The sequence below is a fragment of the Argentina anserina genome, chromosome 7, assembly GCF_933775445.1.
Source record: "Argentina anserina chromosome 7, drPotAnse1.1, whole genome shotgun sequence".
NCBI classification, from domain to species: domain Eukaryota; kingdom Viridiplantae; phylum Streptophyta; class Magnoliopsida; order Rosales; family Rosaceae; genus Argentina; species Argentina anserina.
This window is the reverse complement of record NC_065878.1, coordinates 23251836-23265337: the sequence shown is the minus strand read 5'-3', so window position 1 is coordinate 23265337 and position 13502 is coordinate 23251836. Positions and strand designations below refer to the sequence as shown.

General features: G+C 39.9%; 1 protein-coding gene across 1 annotated transcript; it reads right to left on the bottom strand.

Annotated features, from left to right (window-relative positions):
* Nucleotides 1-10576: 10576 nt before the first annotated feature.
* Nucleotides 10577-13195, bottom strand: LOC126804066 (PP2A regulatory subunit TAP46). The gene is made up of 9 exons (XM_050531830.1): nt 13053-13195; nt 12841-12963; nt 12634-12720; nt 12393-12503; nt 12067-12228; nt 11814-11849; nt 11645-11716; nt 11073-11353; nt 10577-10961 (listed from the first exon to the last, which is right to left on the bottom strand). Exons 1-9 carry the CDS (start codon nt 13179-13181, stop codon nt 10709-10711), a joined length of 1254 nt encoding a protein of 417 aa, XP_050387787.1. The 5' UTR covers nt 13182-13195; the 3' UTR covers nt 10577-10708.
* Between the last annotated feature and the right edge of the window lie 307 nt (nt 13196-13502).

Here is a 13502-nt window from a genome sequence, read left to right as displayed (position 1 = left end):
CAAATGTCTCATCATAATCAATGCCATATGTCTGAGTGAATCCCTTAGCCACCAAGCGTGCTTTATACCGACTCACTGACCCATCTGGGTTATGCTTCACTGTAAACACCCAACGACATCCTACTGTCTTCTTTCCATGTGGTGGGGATACAAGCTCCCAAGTATTGTTCTTCTGTAATGTTTCCATCTCCTCATCCATTGCTTTCATCCACTTAGGATCTCCCAACGCATCCTGCACTTTGTTAGGTACTGCCACAGCAGATATTTGATTCACAAATGATTCATATGACTTAGACAACCTTTGGGTAGACACAAAATTTTCCACAGGATACTTAGCTTTGGCTTGGAGGGTAGGTTCATACTTTTTTGCTGGTTTACCCCTAGTAGACCTGTTTGGTAACACATATTGCCTACTATTAACATCACTAGTATTACCCCCAATGGAATTACTAACCTCAGATGGAAGATCTTCTATACCAGGGAGACATGAGTCAGGGGTATTAGTAACAGCAGGTGAAGCAGGAGGGGCAGGAACACTTTCAGCTTCTGGTACCTGAATCTCTGAAGCAATCACACCAGAATCATCTGGTGGTGCCTGTCTGTCATCTTCCGGTCTCTGAACCTCTGGAGTGGCTGGTGCATGTGAAACTGGTGCATCAGTAACCTCAACTGAATGACCTGTCTCCCCCTCTCCATGATACAACTCTTCAAAATATGAATGCTCCCCCTGAAGAGCAGTATCAGAAGAGGTATAATAGCTCATGTCCTCAAAGAAAGTAACATCCATAGTGACATAATACTTCCCAGTAGGGGGGTGATAGCACTTGTATCCTTTCTGATGTCCCCCATAGCCAACAAACACACATTTCAGCGCTCGGGCATCCAACTTACTTGACCTTTGACTCTTTGGGATATGGACAAATGCAACACAACCAAATACACGAGCATGGAGATTATAAAAGGAAGACAAAGAGACATAAGAAGCTAAGACCTCAAATGGTACTTTTCCTTGGAGGACACTAGAGGGAAGACGATTAATGAGATGGGTAGATGCGATGATAGCATCACCCCATAGATTATTAGGACAATGGGCACTAAAGAGAATACAACGAGCCATATCAAGTAAATGTCGATTTTTCCTTTCGGATACCCCATTCTGTTCAGGTGTATAAGGACACGTTTTCTGGTGGATAATCCCATGTGTTTTGAAGAAAGACTGAAAGACACGGTTGACATACTCCCCCCCCCATTATCAGAGCGAAGAACTTTAATTTTGGCATTGTACTGTGTTTGAACTTCGGAAAGGAAGGCTTCAAAAGCCGGAAAAACCTCATCCTTAGTTTTAAGAAGAACAACCCAAGTAAGACGTGTACAATCATCAATAAAGGACACATAATATCGCATACCAGACACTGTGGGTTCTTTTGAAGGTCCCCAAACATCAGAATGAATTAATTCAAAAGGAACGACACTTTTATTTGAAATACTAGGCAGATAGGTTGAGCGATGACTCTTACCAAAAACACATGTTTCACAATGTAAGACTGACTCATCCACACCAATAAACAAAGAAGGCATGGATTTTTTCATAACACTAAAAGATGGATACCCTAAGCGTCGGTGCCATAACCAAACTTCACTTAGCCTGTCAGAAGTTGACATTAAAGCGGTTCGTGGCTGTGCTCCTGGTTTCTCCCCTGCGTATGTCTGGTCCAGACGAAACAGCCTGCCCCTCAAGTACCCCCGACCTAGTAACTCCCCAGTGAGAAGATCCTGAAAAATCACATACATGGGAAAAAAGGTCACAGAACATTTGGATTCAACATTCAACTGTGGGACAGATATCAAATGATGGGATAAAGCAGGTACATATAGCACATTTTGTAGGACAATAGTGGAAGTGACACGAACTGACCCCTTTCCTAACACAGGGAAGGCCTCACCATTAGCATTAGTAACATATGGTACTGGTGGAGATGATAACTCAGCAAAATAAGATTTGTCATAAGTCATATGATCTGAAGCACCTGAATCAATAATCCATGTATCACCACCAACAAAGTTAGAAATATTTAAGGCCATACCTATCTTACCACGACCAGCTACTGATGATGTGGGTGTGGCGCCTTCTGCTGTGTCATGATCGTGTCCGACCACACCATAGACATCTGGTTCCTGGATCAACTGGACAGCTGCTTTTGCCTTGGGACGAAAGGTTGGCCTTTTAGGCCTAAGATGCGGGTACAACTTCCAACAAGAGTCACGAGCATGGTCACCCTTGCAATAAGAGCAAGGACGAGACTGGTCTCCAAAGCCTGGTGGTGGGCCTTGCTTGTGGAGTGGAACTGAACTGGATTGCTGAAGGAGTGGAGCTGGTGCTTTTGCCTGAACAGTGAGACTAGAGACTTCAAGTTGTGCTTGAGTAAGGCTTTCCTGCTGAGACTCATCCTTACGAACATATGTAAAAGCTTTAGTCAAGCTAGGAGGCTCCGTCATCCTGAGTAGCTCTCCTTTGGCACTGTTATGTTTTGCATCAAGACCCCTCAAAAAATGATGAACTCGCTCAAGCTCCTTTTCCTTCAAGTACCAAACAAGATCCTCCTGGTTCTTGATCCTGCAGGGACGTTTCGCATCAATTTCAGCCCAAATATTCTTCAGCTTAGTGAAATATTGCGCCACTGGCTGCCCATCCTGCTGCATTGCTGAAGCAGTGCACATCAACTCGTGAACCTGTATGAAATCAGACTCATTGTTATACAAGTCTTCCAATATGTTCCAGATTGCCTGAGCTGTGTCACATTGTTCCACCAGATCACTTATGTCTTCATTCATGGCCTTGTATAAAACTGACATCACAAGACCATCATCATCTTCCCACTTAGTGTAGGCAACAACATCACTTTCACTAGGAGCCGTAATAACCCCAGTTACATGCCTCATCTTGTGCATCCCTCGGAGATGAGCCGTCATGATTTTCTTCCATTTCCGAAAATTGGTTCCATTGAGTTTGGGCCCCCCAAAGGAACCACTTTCAGAATTCTTGACAGATACTTCAAATGTCTGAACATCATTCACCTTAGAACTCTCTGTTCCAAAACCCATTGCAACACAAATACCAAAAACAGTAGTTATGTAGCAATATAATAAAATCACAAAACCTGCGTCAGGTGTCGGGACCAAGCACGGCAGTCGTCGGTCTTGAGCACGGCGGCGTCTTCTGGGCACGACGGTGATTTCTGGGCTGGGCACGGCTGGATTTCGGTTTGGGCACGGCTGGAAACAAACCAACTCCGTGAACAGTAACCCGGGAGCGAGAAACAACGATCGGAAAAACTTCGATCGGAGAATAGAATAGAATCGTTGGGAAAACTTCAACGAAAAAGTGCAGCGGAAAAACAAAGAGACAAAGTCCGTTTGGATCTTTGCTCTGATACCAAGTCAAATATAACGAGGTTTTAGAGAATAAATTTTCTGATATCTTATTCATCTCACAGTGGATGCTATATATAGAGATACAATACGTACAAACCCTAACCCTACATGTACTACACATGTACTACACATCTAGACTAGGAAAGTAATAACAATTTAATTTACATTCCTAAACTATATACATGACTCACGCTAACAAGTTTTTTCCAAAACTTGCACGCAAGTTTGCATTGGAACACGAACTCACATCGCGGAAGTCGAGAAAGGATCTCCACAACACATCATTTTAGGGAGATCCTTAAGGCTCGTATTCACCAACGTTGATGATCTTGATGATGGTGATGACGCAAGGGACAAAGAAGAATGGGATGTTCGGAAAACACTAGTACTATAATCACTTCTCATGGGTAAGTCATTGTGAGATAAATGAAGATTGTAAATATATTGTATGTGCATAGGAGCGTCTGAGAAACTATCTATTTATAGACATCGATTGTCCACGAATCCAAGTGCGTACATGATTCGGGTTTGGAATAAAGATGAGTTTGGGGATGTAAACATACTGGTGGAGAAGTCATTTGATGATTTGCATATAATTCAACGGGAAATTGCTAGCTTGGGTCTTTTGATGACTTGCTTTCCAGGGAGAGTGTTGCCAGTGCTCAAGTTCATGAGGCTCTTTTGCTTCAAGAGAATTTTTTATGTGATAAATCAAGAATAAAATGGCTTACTGAAGGTGACCGAAACTCTTTTTTCTTCCATGCAATGGTTAAAGTCTGGCATCTTAAACAGTCATTATCAATTATGAGAGATGGAAACAACATTATTGATGACCCAAAAGAGATTAGTGATCATGTGGTAAATTATTCCAATGGCTTCTTCACAACAAATTCTTTTGTAAGAGACACTGGTCTAGTTTCTCAGGTAATTCCTAATCTCGTGACTATAGAGGATAATGTTATATTAACAGCCATTCCCACATCTGAGGAAATATTTCAGACTATGTGTTCCATGGATCATAAGAGCTCTCTTGGTCAAGATGATTTTGGTGGAATTTTTTTTTGTGAAGTGCTGGTCAATTGTTGCCTTGTTGGTGTAGAGGTAGTCCAAGTTGTTCATAGTTTTTTCAATACTTAATACATTCTCCCCCACTTCAATTCTAATTTAATGATCTTGATTCCTAAAGTCCTTGGAGCAGATACCGTAACGCAGTTGCATCCTATTACTATGGCGAATTTTATTTTCAAGCTTATCACAGAGATTTTAGTTGACCGTTTGGGAAGTATTGCTACTCGGATTATTTCACCCAACCAAAGTGCTTTTCTTACAGGTCGCACTATTGCAGACCCCATTATATTGACTACAGAATGCATTAACCTCATGATCGTAATATAAAATTGAGTTTGATGTGCAAAAGGCATTTGACATGCTTAATTGGGGTTTCTTACTTCGGGTTTTGAAGGAGTTTGGTTTTTCAGATCCTTTATGTGATTGGATTAAAGAAATTTTGGGGTTCTCACACTTATCAATTTTAGTTAATAGTGAGATGGAAGGGTTTTTTCCTTGTTCTTGTGGTGTTCGTCAAGGAGATCATTTGTCACCTATTCTCTTTTGTCTTGCGGAAGAGGTTTTAAGTAAAGGTCTCACTAAGCTGGCTGAGGATGGACTTATTGATTTACTACCAGCTCCTCTTAGTATTACTCCACCCTCGATTGTTCTATTTTCAGATAACATTATGGTTTTTATGCGGGGTGCCAAGAGATCTTTGAAGAATCTAATGAAGTTTATGGATGAATATGACTTGAATTCAGGGCAAATAATCAATAAATCTAAATCCTTTGTGTTCTTTGGGAAATATGCTCACCGTAGACGCTTTGTTATCCGGAAAATTTTGGGTGTCAAGCAAGGGTCTCTTCCATTCACATACCTTGGGTTCCGATTTTCCAGGGACGTCCCAAGAAGGTGTATTTTCAGGCCATTGCAAATATAGCGAGATGCAAGTTGTCCTCTTGCAAATGTCATCTTTTGTCGCTAGCGGGTATGCTACAACTTATTCAGTCAGTGATTCAATGCATTTTGGTTTATAGTTTTCAGATTTATGAGTGACCAGCTAGTTTACTTAATGACCTTCAATCTTAGATCATGAATTTGTTTTTGGACTGGAGACACTTTGAAAATAGGCATGCCTCTTGTTGCTTGGCATCACTATTGTAAACCCAAAGAGGAAGGAGGCTTGAGGTTACGTGATCTATTTGAGGCTAATCGTGCTCTTCTAATAAAGAGATATTGGGAGATGCTCGCTTCTTCCTTTCATTCCTCTATTTTGCTTAGAGCTCGTTTTTTGAAAGATGATTTCCAACCTATAAAGTCTTACAAGAGATCTTCAGTCTGGTTGGGTCTTAAAAAAGTTTGGCCAATGTTTTTAAATTCTTTGCATTGGAGTGTTGGTGATGGTAAGAGGATATTTTTTTTGGCAAGATAATTGGTTGGGTGAGCCTCTTTCTACTAGTGTTGGAGTAAGTGACCATATTCCACTTCTTTGCTAAGGTGAATAATGTTATTGTTGATTCTCATTAGGTTCTCCCAGTAGATTTTATTTCTTCATTCCCTCAAGCAACAGAAAACATTGACCGCATTGTTGTGTCTGATGCAGACACATATGACTCTTTTTAATGACGCACTCCTCCTCAAGAATTTTGATAGCAAAAAAAGTTTTTGTTTTATTCTCAAATCATGGTTAGCATAAAAATTGTGGTAAAGTGATATGGAGTAAAGCAATTCAATCCCACAAAACTCTTGTTGTTTGGCAGGCTCTTCATGGGTGTTTACTAATGGATGATGTTTTACAACGACGAGGTTTTTCACTTCCATCTCGTTGCTCTTTTTGTGGAAGTCATGCGGAATCAGGTACACATCTTCTTTTGCATTGTTATGAAATTGTGGTTTTATGAAAATGAGTTTGTCTTCTATTTTCTCTTTCATTCTCGCCTTAGAGTACCCTTGATGAAGTGTTTAATGGTGTTGGTGTTTCAACGTTCCCAAAACCTAAACGTCGACTTTGGTTTCTAGTCTCCTGTAATCTAATTTGATTTATTTGGATCACTAGGAATCTGGTGCGTTTCGAATGTAAGATTTTTAATGTGTTAGAAGCCCAACGTCATCTTTTGGAATTGTTCAGAGAGTCTGCTCTGCATTCTTTTCATCCTTACAAGAAGCATCACGATATGTCTATTTTCTCTATTCTTGGTATCTCATAACTGTCTGCTAATGCTATCAACTTCATCTCATCCTTTAATTAAGGGTTTCTTGGCTGAGGGTTTGTTATTTGCTAGGGGTTTTTATATTTATGGTTTTGCATGGCTGAGTGCCGGCATGTGTAATTGAGCTTTTGTTTATCCTCTTTGTTGGAGTTTATCAAGCATAAAATGTAATGTTCTTTTGTCTCTTCATTTATTAGTTTGATTTTAATAAATTAGGGACAATTTGTTGGATATGATGAACTGTCAGCTAGGAACTTGAGAAACTCTTTCTTCTTTGACAAAAGTTAAACTTTGCACTGTCCCATAGCGCCTTTTATCTCTTTAAATCTTCCTCCATTTTCTCTATTCTCCATTTCATCTCATTGATTTGTCCTTGTGATTCCAGATAGCTATCAGGCAGGCTTGATGTGACAGAGGACTTATGAAACTTCACATGCATTTACATCTTAGTTTTTGAAACATCTGATGTTAGTCCTCAGTCAGAAGAACCTAAAGCCTAATCCTTATTGTTTTTCTGCTGAAAAACGGGGGACTTTAGCTGAACTAATAATGCATGACATCTCTGCCTACAGAACATGATCTTAAATCCCTTGACCATTAAACTTAGACTCCCTATAGAATGTGAAATAACAACTCCCAACAGATTCCATATCCACCTAGCATTTCCTTAATGAAACAGGTTAGGCATTTGGGGCAAGCTCCATATCTTCAGGTTGCTGCGGGTAAGGCCGATCAGAAGACTGCTTACCAGCATCTGTGTGAGGCCGATATTTCAATCCAATGCAGTTATTCAGTTAGAAGCTTTTGAATATAGCGCGTGTTAAATTGTGTCTACTTACAGATGTTATTAATGTGATGCTGGCATTATAGTTTCCTCTCCTTGTGACGTTTTCAGTTGATACTGTAATTGCCGCAATGATTTCTTCACTTGTTTGGAAGGAGTCATTCGTTGCTTAGGAACTGTTGTCGGCCACAGTGGATCCATTTCTATTGGGAAGAAGCAATAGTCACTAATTGGACTATATCCTTCCGAAACCTTGCCTACTCTTCCCATTCTTACCACTCTAGTACGAACGTTGATCTTAAGAAGGCGATATCCAACAGCTCCCTCGAGTCTAACGTACAAGAGACAATCACCATTTGGGTTGAAACATAGCAACTCCACTTCTTCCGCCATATCCACCCAGAACCCTTCTTCTAACGAACACTGTAATGTTTCAGTACCATCGCTCGCAGTGATCAGATCTTTTTCTTCTTTAAACTCCCAAACCAATATAGAATTGTCAGAAGTGTCTAAGGCACATATTTGCAGAGACCCTCGCACACTTAGGCAATGTAACTGATAGTAATGATGTTTACTTAGATTGTACAACGGATCATCAGCACGGTGTTTAACTTCTAATTCAATTAAACGTCCTTCATAGCTACTGCTAGGATTGATGTTAGCGTCGTCTATCATTAACGGGTCCAACCCAATCAGAAAGTTACTACTGTCTTCCCACGTACTACACCAATCCAACCCTAAACTCTCTCCCCGCGTACTTGACCAATATAACATTCCATTATGAAAGAAGTGACAATCCGAGTTGATTCTTCCGAAACGAAATCGTCGTGGGAATGATATAATTGCCTCTCTCCATTCCCACGTTTGAAAAGAAAAGATTTCCAGCTTAAATTTGGACGAACGTTCGTCTTCAAATGTGTCTTCATAAGGTAGAATTCTCACAACCTTGCACCTATACCTGTGATTTATAACAAGTAGCTCATCACTGCCATCATCGGGGATTATACTCTTTCCTCTTCGATGATACACATTCTCATTGTCTTTCTTAATAAAACTGTAGTAGGGCTCGCATATAAAACCAACAGGTACGTCATGGAGAACGCGAGAGGGAGGCGGAAGATTAACCCATCGTTGGCTAAGTGCATTGCCAATGTAGTAATCACGTTGGTAATTCTCGGTTGCACAACACAAAACCAAGCCACTAGACGCCCCTACCACGACTGGCTCGCGTGTTAGAGACTCGACACTCATGAGTCTTTCGAAAAGGAAGGATAGAAGCTTGGGAGATGAAGGAGTCATAGGGGGCTCGGAGATAGTAACTACCATAGGGAAGGTTTCTCCTCTTTTGTTTATCAGAGTGAGTTCCGGTGGTTGCTTACGTCTAAGTATATAGCGGCCTCGGAAGTACAGGTCGGTCAGAATGAGATACCTCCAACGCTTGCACACAGACCTGTATGTTTTCCTCAAGCATGGAAGTCGAGAAAGGATGTCGGCCAATACGTTGTCAGGGAGATCATTGATGTTAGTATTGACGAACTTTGAGTTTGGTGGCTGCAATAATCTCTTCAATCTTTTTGGTGGATGATCAAGGGCCGGTGGTATGGATCCGAATGACAATGAACACTGGGATTTGCTGCTGTAACTTCTTGTGTTGGTGGAACATGTAGTACTATCACCACCTCCCATGATTGCTGGTTGGAATAAAATTAACTTGAGGTTTCATCCATTTTTATAAAACACAGAAGCCGACACTATGTAGGAAACCAGTTTCCTTCTTTAATTGGAATACAGTACTTGAGAGGAATAATAATCCGGTACTTATTAGGAATAATCCACGTACGAGACCAATCAGTTATTCAGTATGTCAAGTCTATGAGCTAGTTAAATTTATTATTTGATTAATGCATGTAAGATGCGCTCGATATGTCGTATCATATTGGATTATAGTACTAATTACTTTTATAAAAAATCTTGCGTTGGCTCTATTAGTGTTTATGTAATTGATTGAAAGGCATTGATATCCTAAAAAGGCAATCAAGAATTGAATGATGAGTACGTGTTTAAACCAAGTTCTAAAAAGTGCTAGGCGGTATGTAGGCGGACAATCAACTCCTAGCGCCTAGACGGTTAGGCGGCCTCCTAAGCGGCGCCTAGGCTGTTTTGAATTATTAAATATTTATTTATTTTTATACATATATTTAAACTATTTTAATGATTAAAAATATATAATGATGTTAAATATTAATTTTAAAAATACTTAAAATAGTTTAAATTCACATAACTTAAGTAGAAAGTCCATAAAAATATTTGAAGAAAAGATAAATAATGAAACAAATGTAATAATACTAAATCTCAATTTATTTCTCTCCAAATTATTTTCTAACTCATTCAGTATCGGACTCAAACTTAATATTCATATTTCTTTCCTTTTCTTCTATTGATAAGATTCAGTTTTCAAAAAATAGACAAAGAATGAGCGGTGCGGCCTCTTTTAGTTTTTTTTTTAATGTCAAATTATGGTTGACCGCCTAGGACTAAATAGAGCCAATTAGACCGCCTATGACGGAATAGGGCCGCTTTAGAACTGCCTAGGACTGCCTAGGCGGCCGCCTAATTCACAAAACGCCACCTAGACCGTTTTTTAGAACATTGGTTTAAACCATAAATCCTGCCTATTATATATCTTAACACCATCAGTCAAGGACTGGTGTGAGCTGAGTGGTGTTGTTGGAGCATAAAAATTCCGGGAGAGAGACCGTCCAACAAGAATCCCTCTCATTTGATCTTCGAGAAGCGGTAGACGCAACCATCATGATAGATTTTGGAGAGAAGTACCTGCAAACCAGGAAAGGTTTACTTATTTCCAATTTTAAAATAGGAAAACTCTCTGTTTCCTGCTTTGATTTGGATTACAGTAAATGCTGAGACAAATTGACCAAATTCCCACCGACAATAAGGATATATACTTTCTGCTCCTGTTCAAAGGAAAAAGACCCTCATATTAGTCATAGAATTTCGACTTAAAAGTGCTCAGTGCTTTCCAGTTAGATCTGTTGAGTTCACTGGGAGACTACGAAAGGAAATAGACACAAGAAAGATCATAACAACCTGGCTATGTATTAAGCTAGCCATTCATATAAACACTAACATGAACTTGACAAACATTGCCTGTCAATGATGAAAGACAACTATGCTGAAATTATATCAAACCAACAAACAAAGTTTCCGAATTTCATCCACAAGGGGTGAGCTTCTTATTGCCAGCACCCCGAGGATTATCATCTTTCCAGTCATCCCATGCCCTTGCCTTGTCTTGTGCAGCATCATCATCTTCATCATCTTCCTGGGGTGGTCCTGGCAGTTTCCCACTGTCATTGTACCATGAAGAATTTGCTTCTTCCATGAGCTTAACATTCCTCTCTTGCCATTTGTTCATTATCTCCATCTCCTTCAGCCCAGCTTCCTCGATGCTCATGGTGGGCATCCTATAAAAAAAATACAGTTTAGCATCTCAGATAAGTATTAAAATGACAAAAGATTCAGAAACACAATGACCAGATACTTTCGCAAATCAGATAAATATTCTTAGCAAGTACCTGTGACTAGGCTGGAAAACCTGAGCTGCCATCCTTTCCCTCTCACTTGTTATGCTTCCACCAATAAGACTTGCAGGTCCAAAGATAAGTGGCTGGTGTTTGTGCTCGTGCATCTGTGACACACTTGCTCTGCCTTCTAGAACATCTTGTGCAAAAGTTGCGCATGTAATAGGCTGCGCTGGTTTAGTATACTGCACTCGAGATGCAGCATTACGGTGCCAAGCTTCAGCCCTTTGGGCACGATCATCAAGAACTTCTTGATAAAACTCCTTATCCCCCTCCTGAAATAATAAATCATTTAGATCAGTATTATGTGTTAATGAACTAAGCAACTAGTACCAAAAGAGAAATAAATGCTAAAACTTCCAACTTCCAACTCAAAAACATTATGTGCACTACTTTTGTGAAATACTAGACCATACAAGACCAGGACAAAATCTTGGAACCTGCGATTTTCAACTCAACATTTATAGTTTTACCCGATTAACCAACTACTAATGATGGAGTAATGCAGAACCTAACTGCTAGACAAATTGCACTTTTCTACTGAAACGACATTCTCCTACACATACCTTTGATTGCCTTTCCTTAAAAGCTAGCAACATCTCTTCCTCCTTCTTTAGCATTTCCAATAGATCAAAAGCCTGAACATGGACACATAGGAGGATGGGATAAGTCCAAAGAATTGTATAAAAACTAAAAAGAATTAAGTTGAAGATTACTTCAAGGCAACAAACCAACCTTACACAGTGCCAAAGATATAGAAGTAAACCAGGCCTGCAAACAAAAAAAAGTACCAAATCAGACATGTAACTAAAGAAACCACAAAACAGAAAACCAATCAACAGTCCAGTAATGAGGTGAATGGTATTTGGACTGCACATTCAGCATTTACATGAACAATGTCCTGGCACTTAAACTAATCAAGACACAATAAACACTAGTGATTGCTAATAGTACCATCCTCTGCAAACAAAAGGAGAAATCAACTAACCTCCCGTTCCTCTTCCCCATCATCATCCAGCGCATCTTCATCTCCTGCCTCAAGAGGTGTTGATAAGGCAGATGCTCTAGTTGAACGCCCTCTCCTCTCTTTCCGCTCCTTAATTTCCAGCAACTTCGATTCTGCCGCTCTTTGACGTTTGAACCGAGCTATCTGGATAAAGAAACAAATAGGTAAGTAAAATATTACAACAAGCTTCCACCCTAAAACCCCAGTGAATACCAATATGATACCAATATGAGTCTCTAGAAAAGTGGTCACATGACATCAAACTTTCTCATGAATTTCCTAAGAACATGATCCAGACAAAAAAGTACCTTCTGAGCCCTCCGGTCCGCCATGGAATTGGACTTAGGACCATCTTGTCTAGATGCTTCCAACTCTTCTTCCGGAACAAGCTCCATTGCCTCACAAAACGACACAAACTCCTACAACGGTTTTCCCAACATATAATCAGCAATGTAACCCAAAACTCCAAACCCGAAAAAACACCACATACATTCCCCCTCCACACACATTGAATCAGCACCAAATATAAACACATTCACTACACTTCACCTTTAACTTAGCCTGAGCTGCCTTAACAATCTGTATCCTATCATCATGTGCAACCTTCTCAGTCAACTCACCGAGATAATAAGGCACCTAAGAATCAAAACCACCATAATAACAAACACTCAAATCAAATTCAACACCAAAAAAAAAAATGGATCAAAACTTTAAGCCATTATTACACAAAATGATCACTTAAAATGTGAAAATTACCATAATATATTTGAGATTAGTAGTGCTGATATCCTCCTTGGTCTCATTAGTAGAAAACAATCCAAGCTTGCTTATCATTTCATCGCACTTCTCCAAAGCCCTGCACGCTTTCTTCACCTCCTCCTAAATTCGACCCATCACTCGAAAATCATTAAATCAATCATAAACCCTATAAATTGAACTCATTTAGCTTACGGTGTGGATCAGCTTACCTGATCAACGCCATCGCCGGACTCCGTCGCCGTGAAATGGACCTTCCGAGCTTGCTCGAAGAGCGTCGGCAGAGGCATGTCGTCCATATTGAGCTCGCCCATCAATAGATTGAGTTCAGATTCGTACATAGAGATCCAAAGATTGAAGCTTTGGATCGCGAGGTTTCGAAATTAGGGTTTTCAGATTTGGGAAATTTGGGACTTCTGGAGGGCATTGGAAATTTCGGGAAATTAGAGAGGGAGAGGTGTTTATATATGGAGTTTCTGTGTGGAACGGTGCAGGGTTGTTATGGTGGATCCACGTTATTGAAACCAAATAACAATTTTTATGTGCAACCAAATAAAAAGACTAAAGAAAGATGTGTAAATATTGAAACAACAAAAAGGTTACACAATTTAACCAAAAAAAAAACACAAATTCCGACTTTCTAATTAATTCAAATTACATTA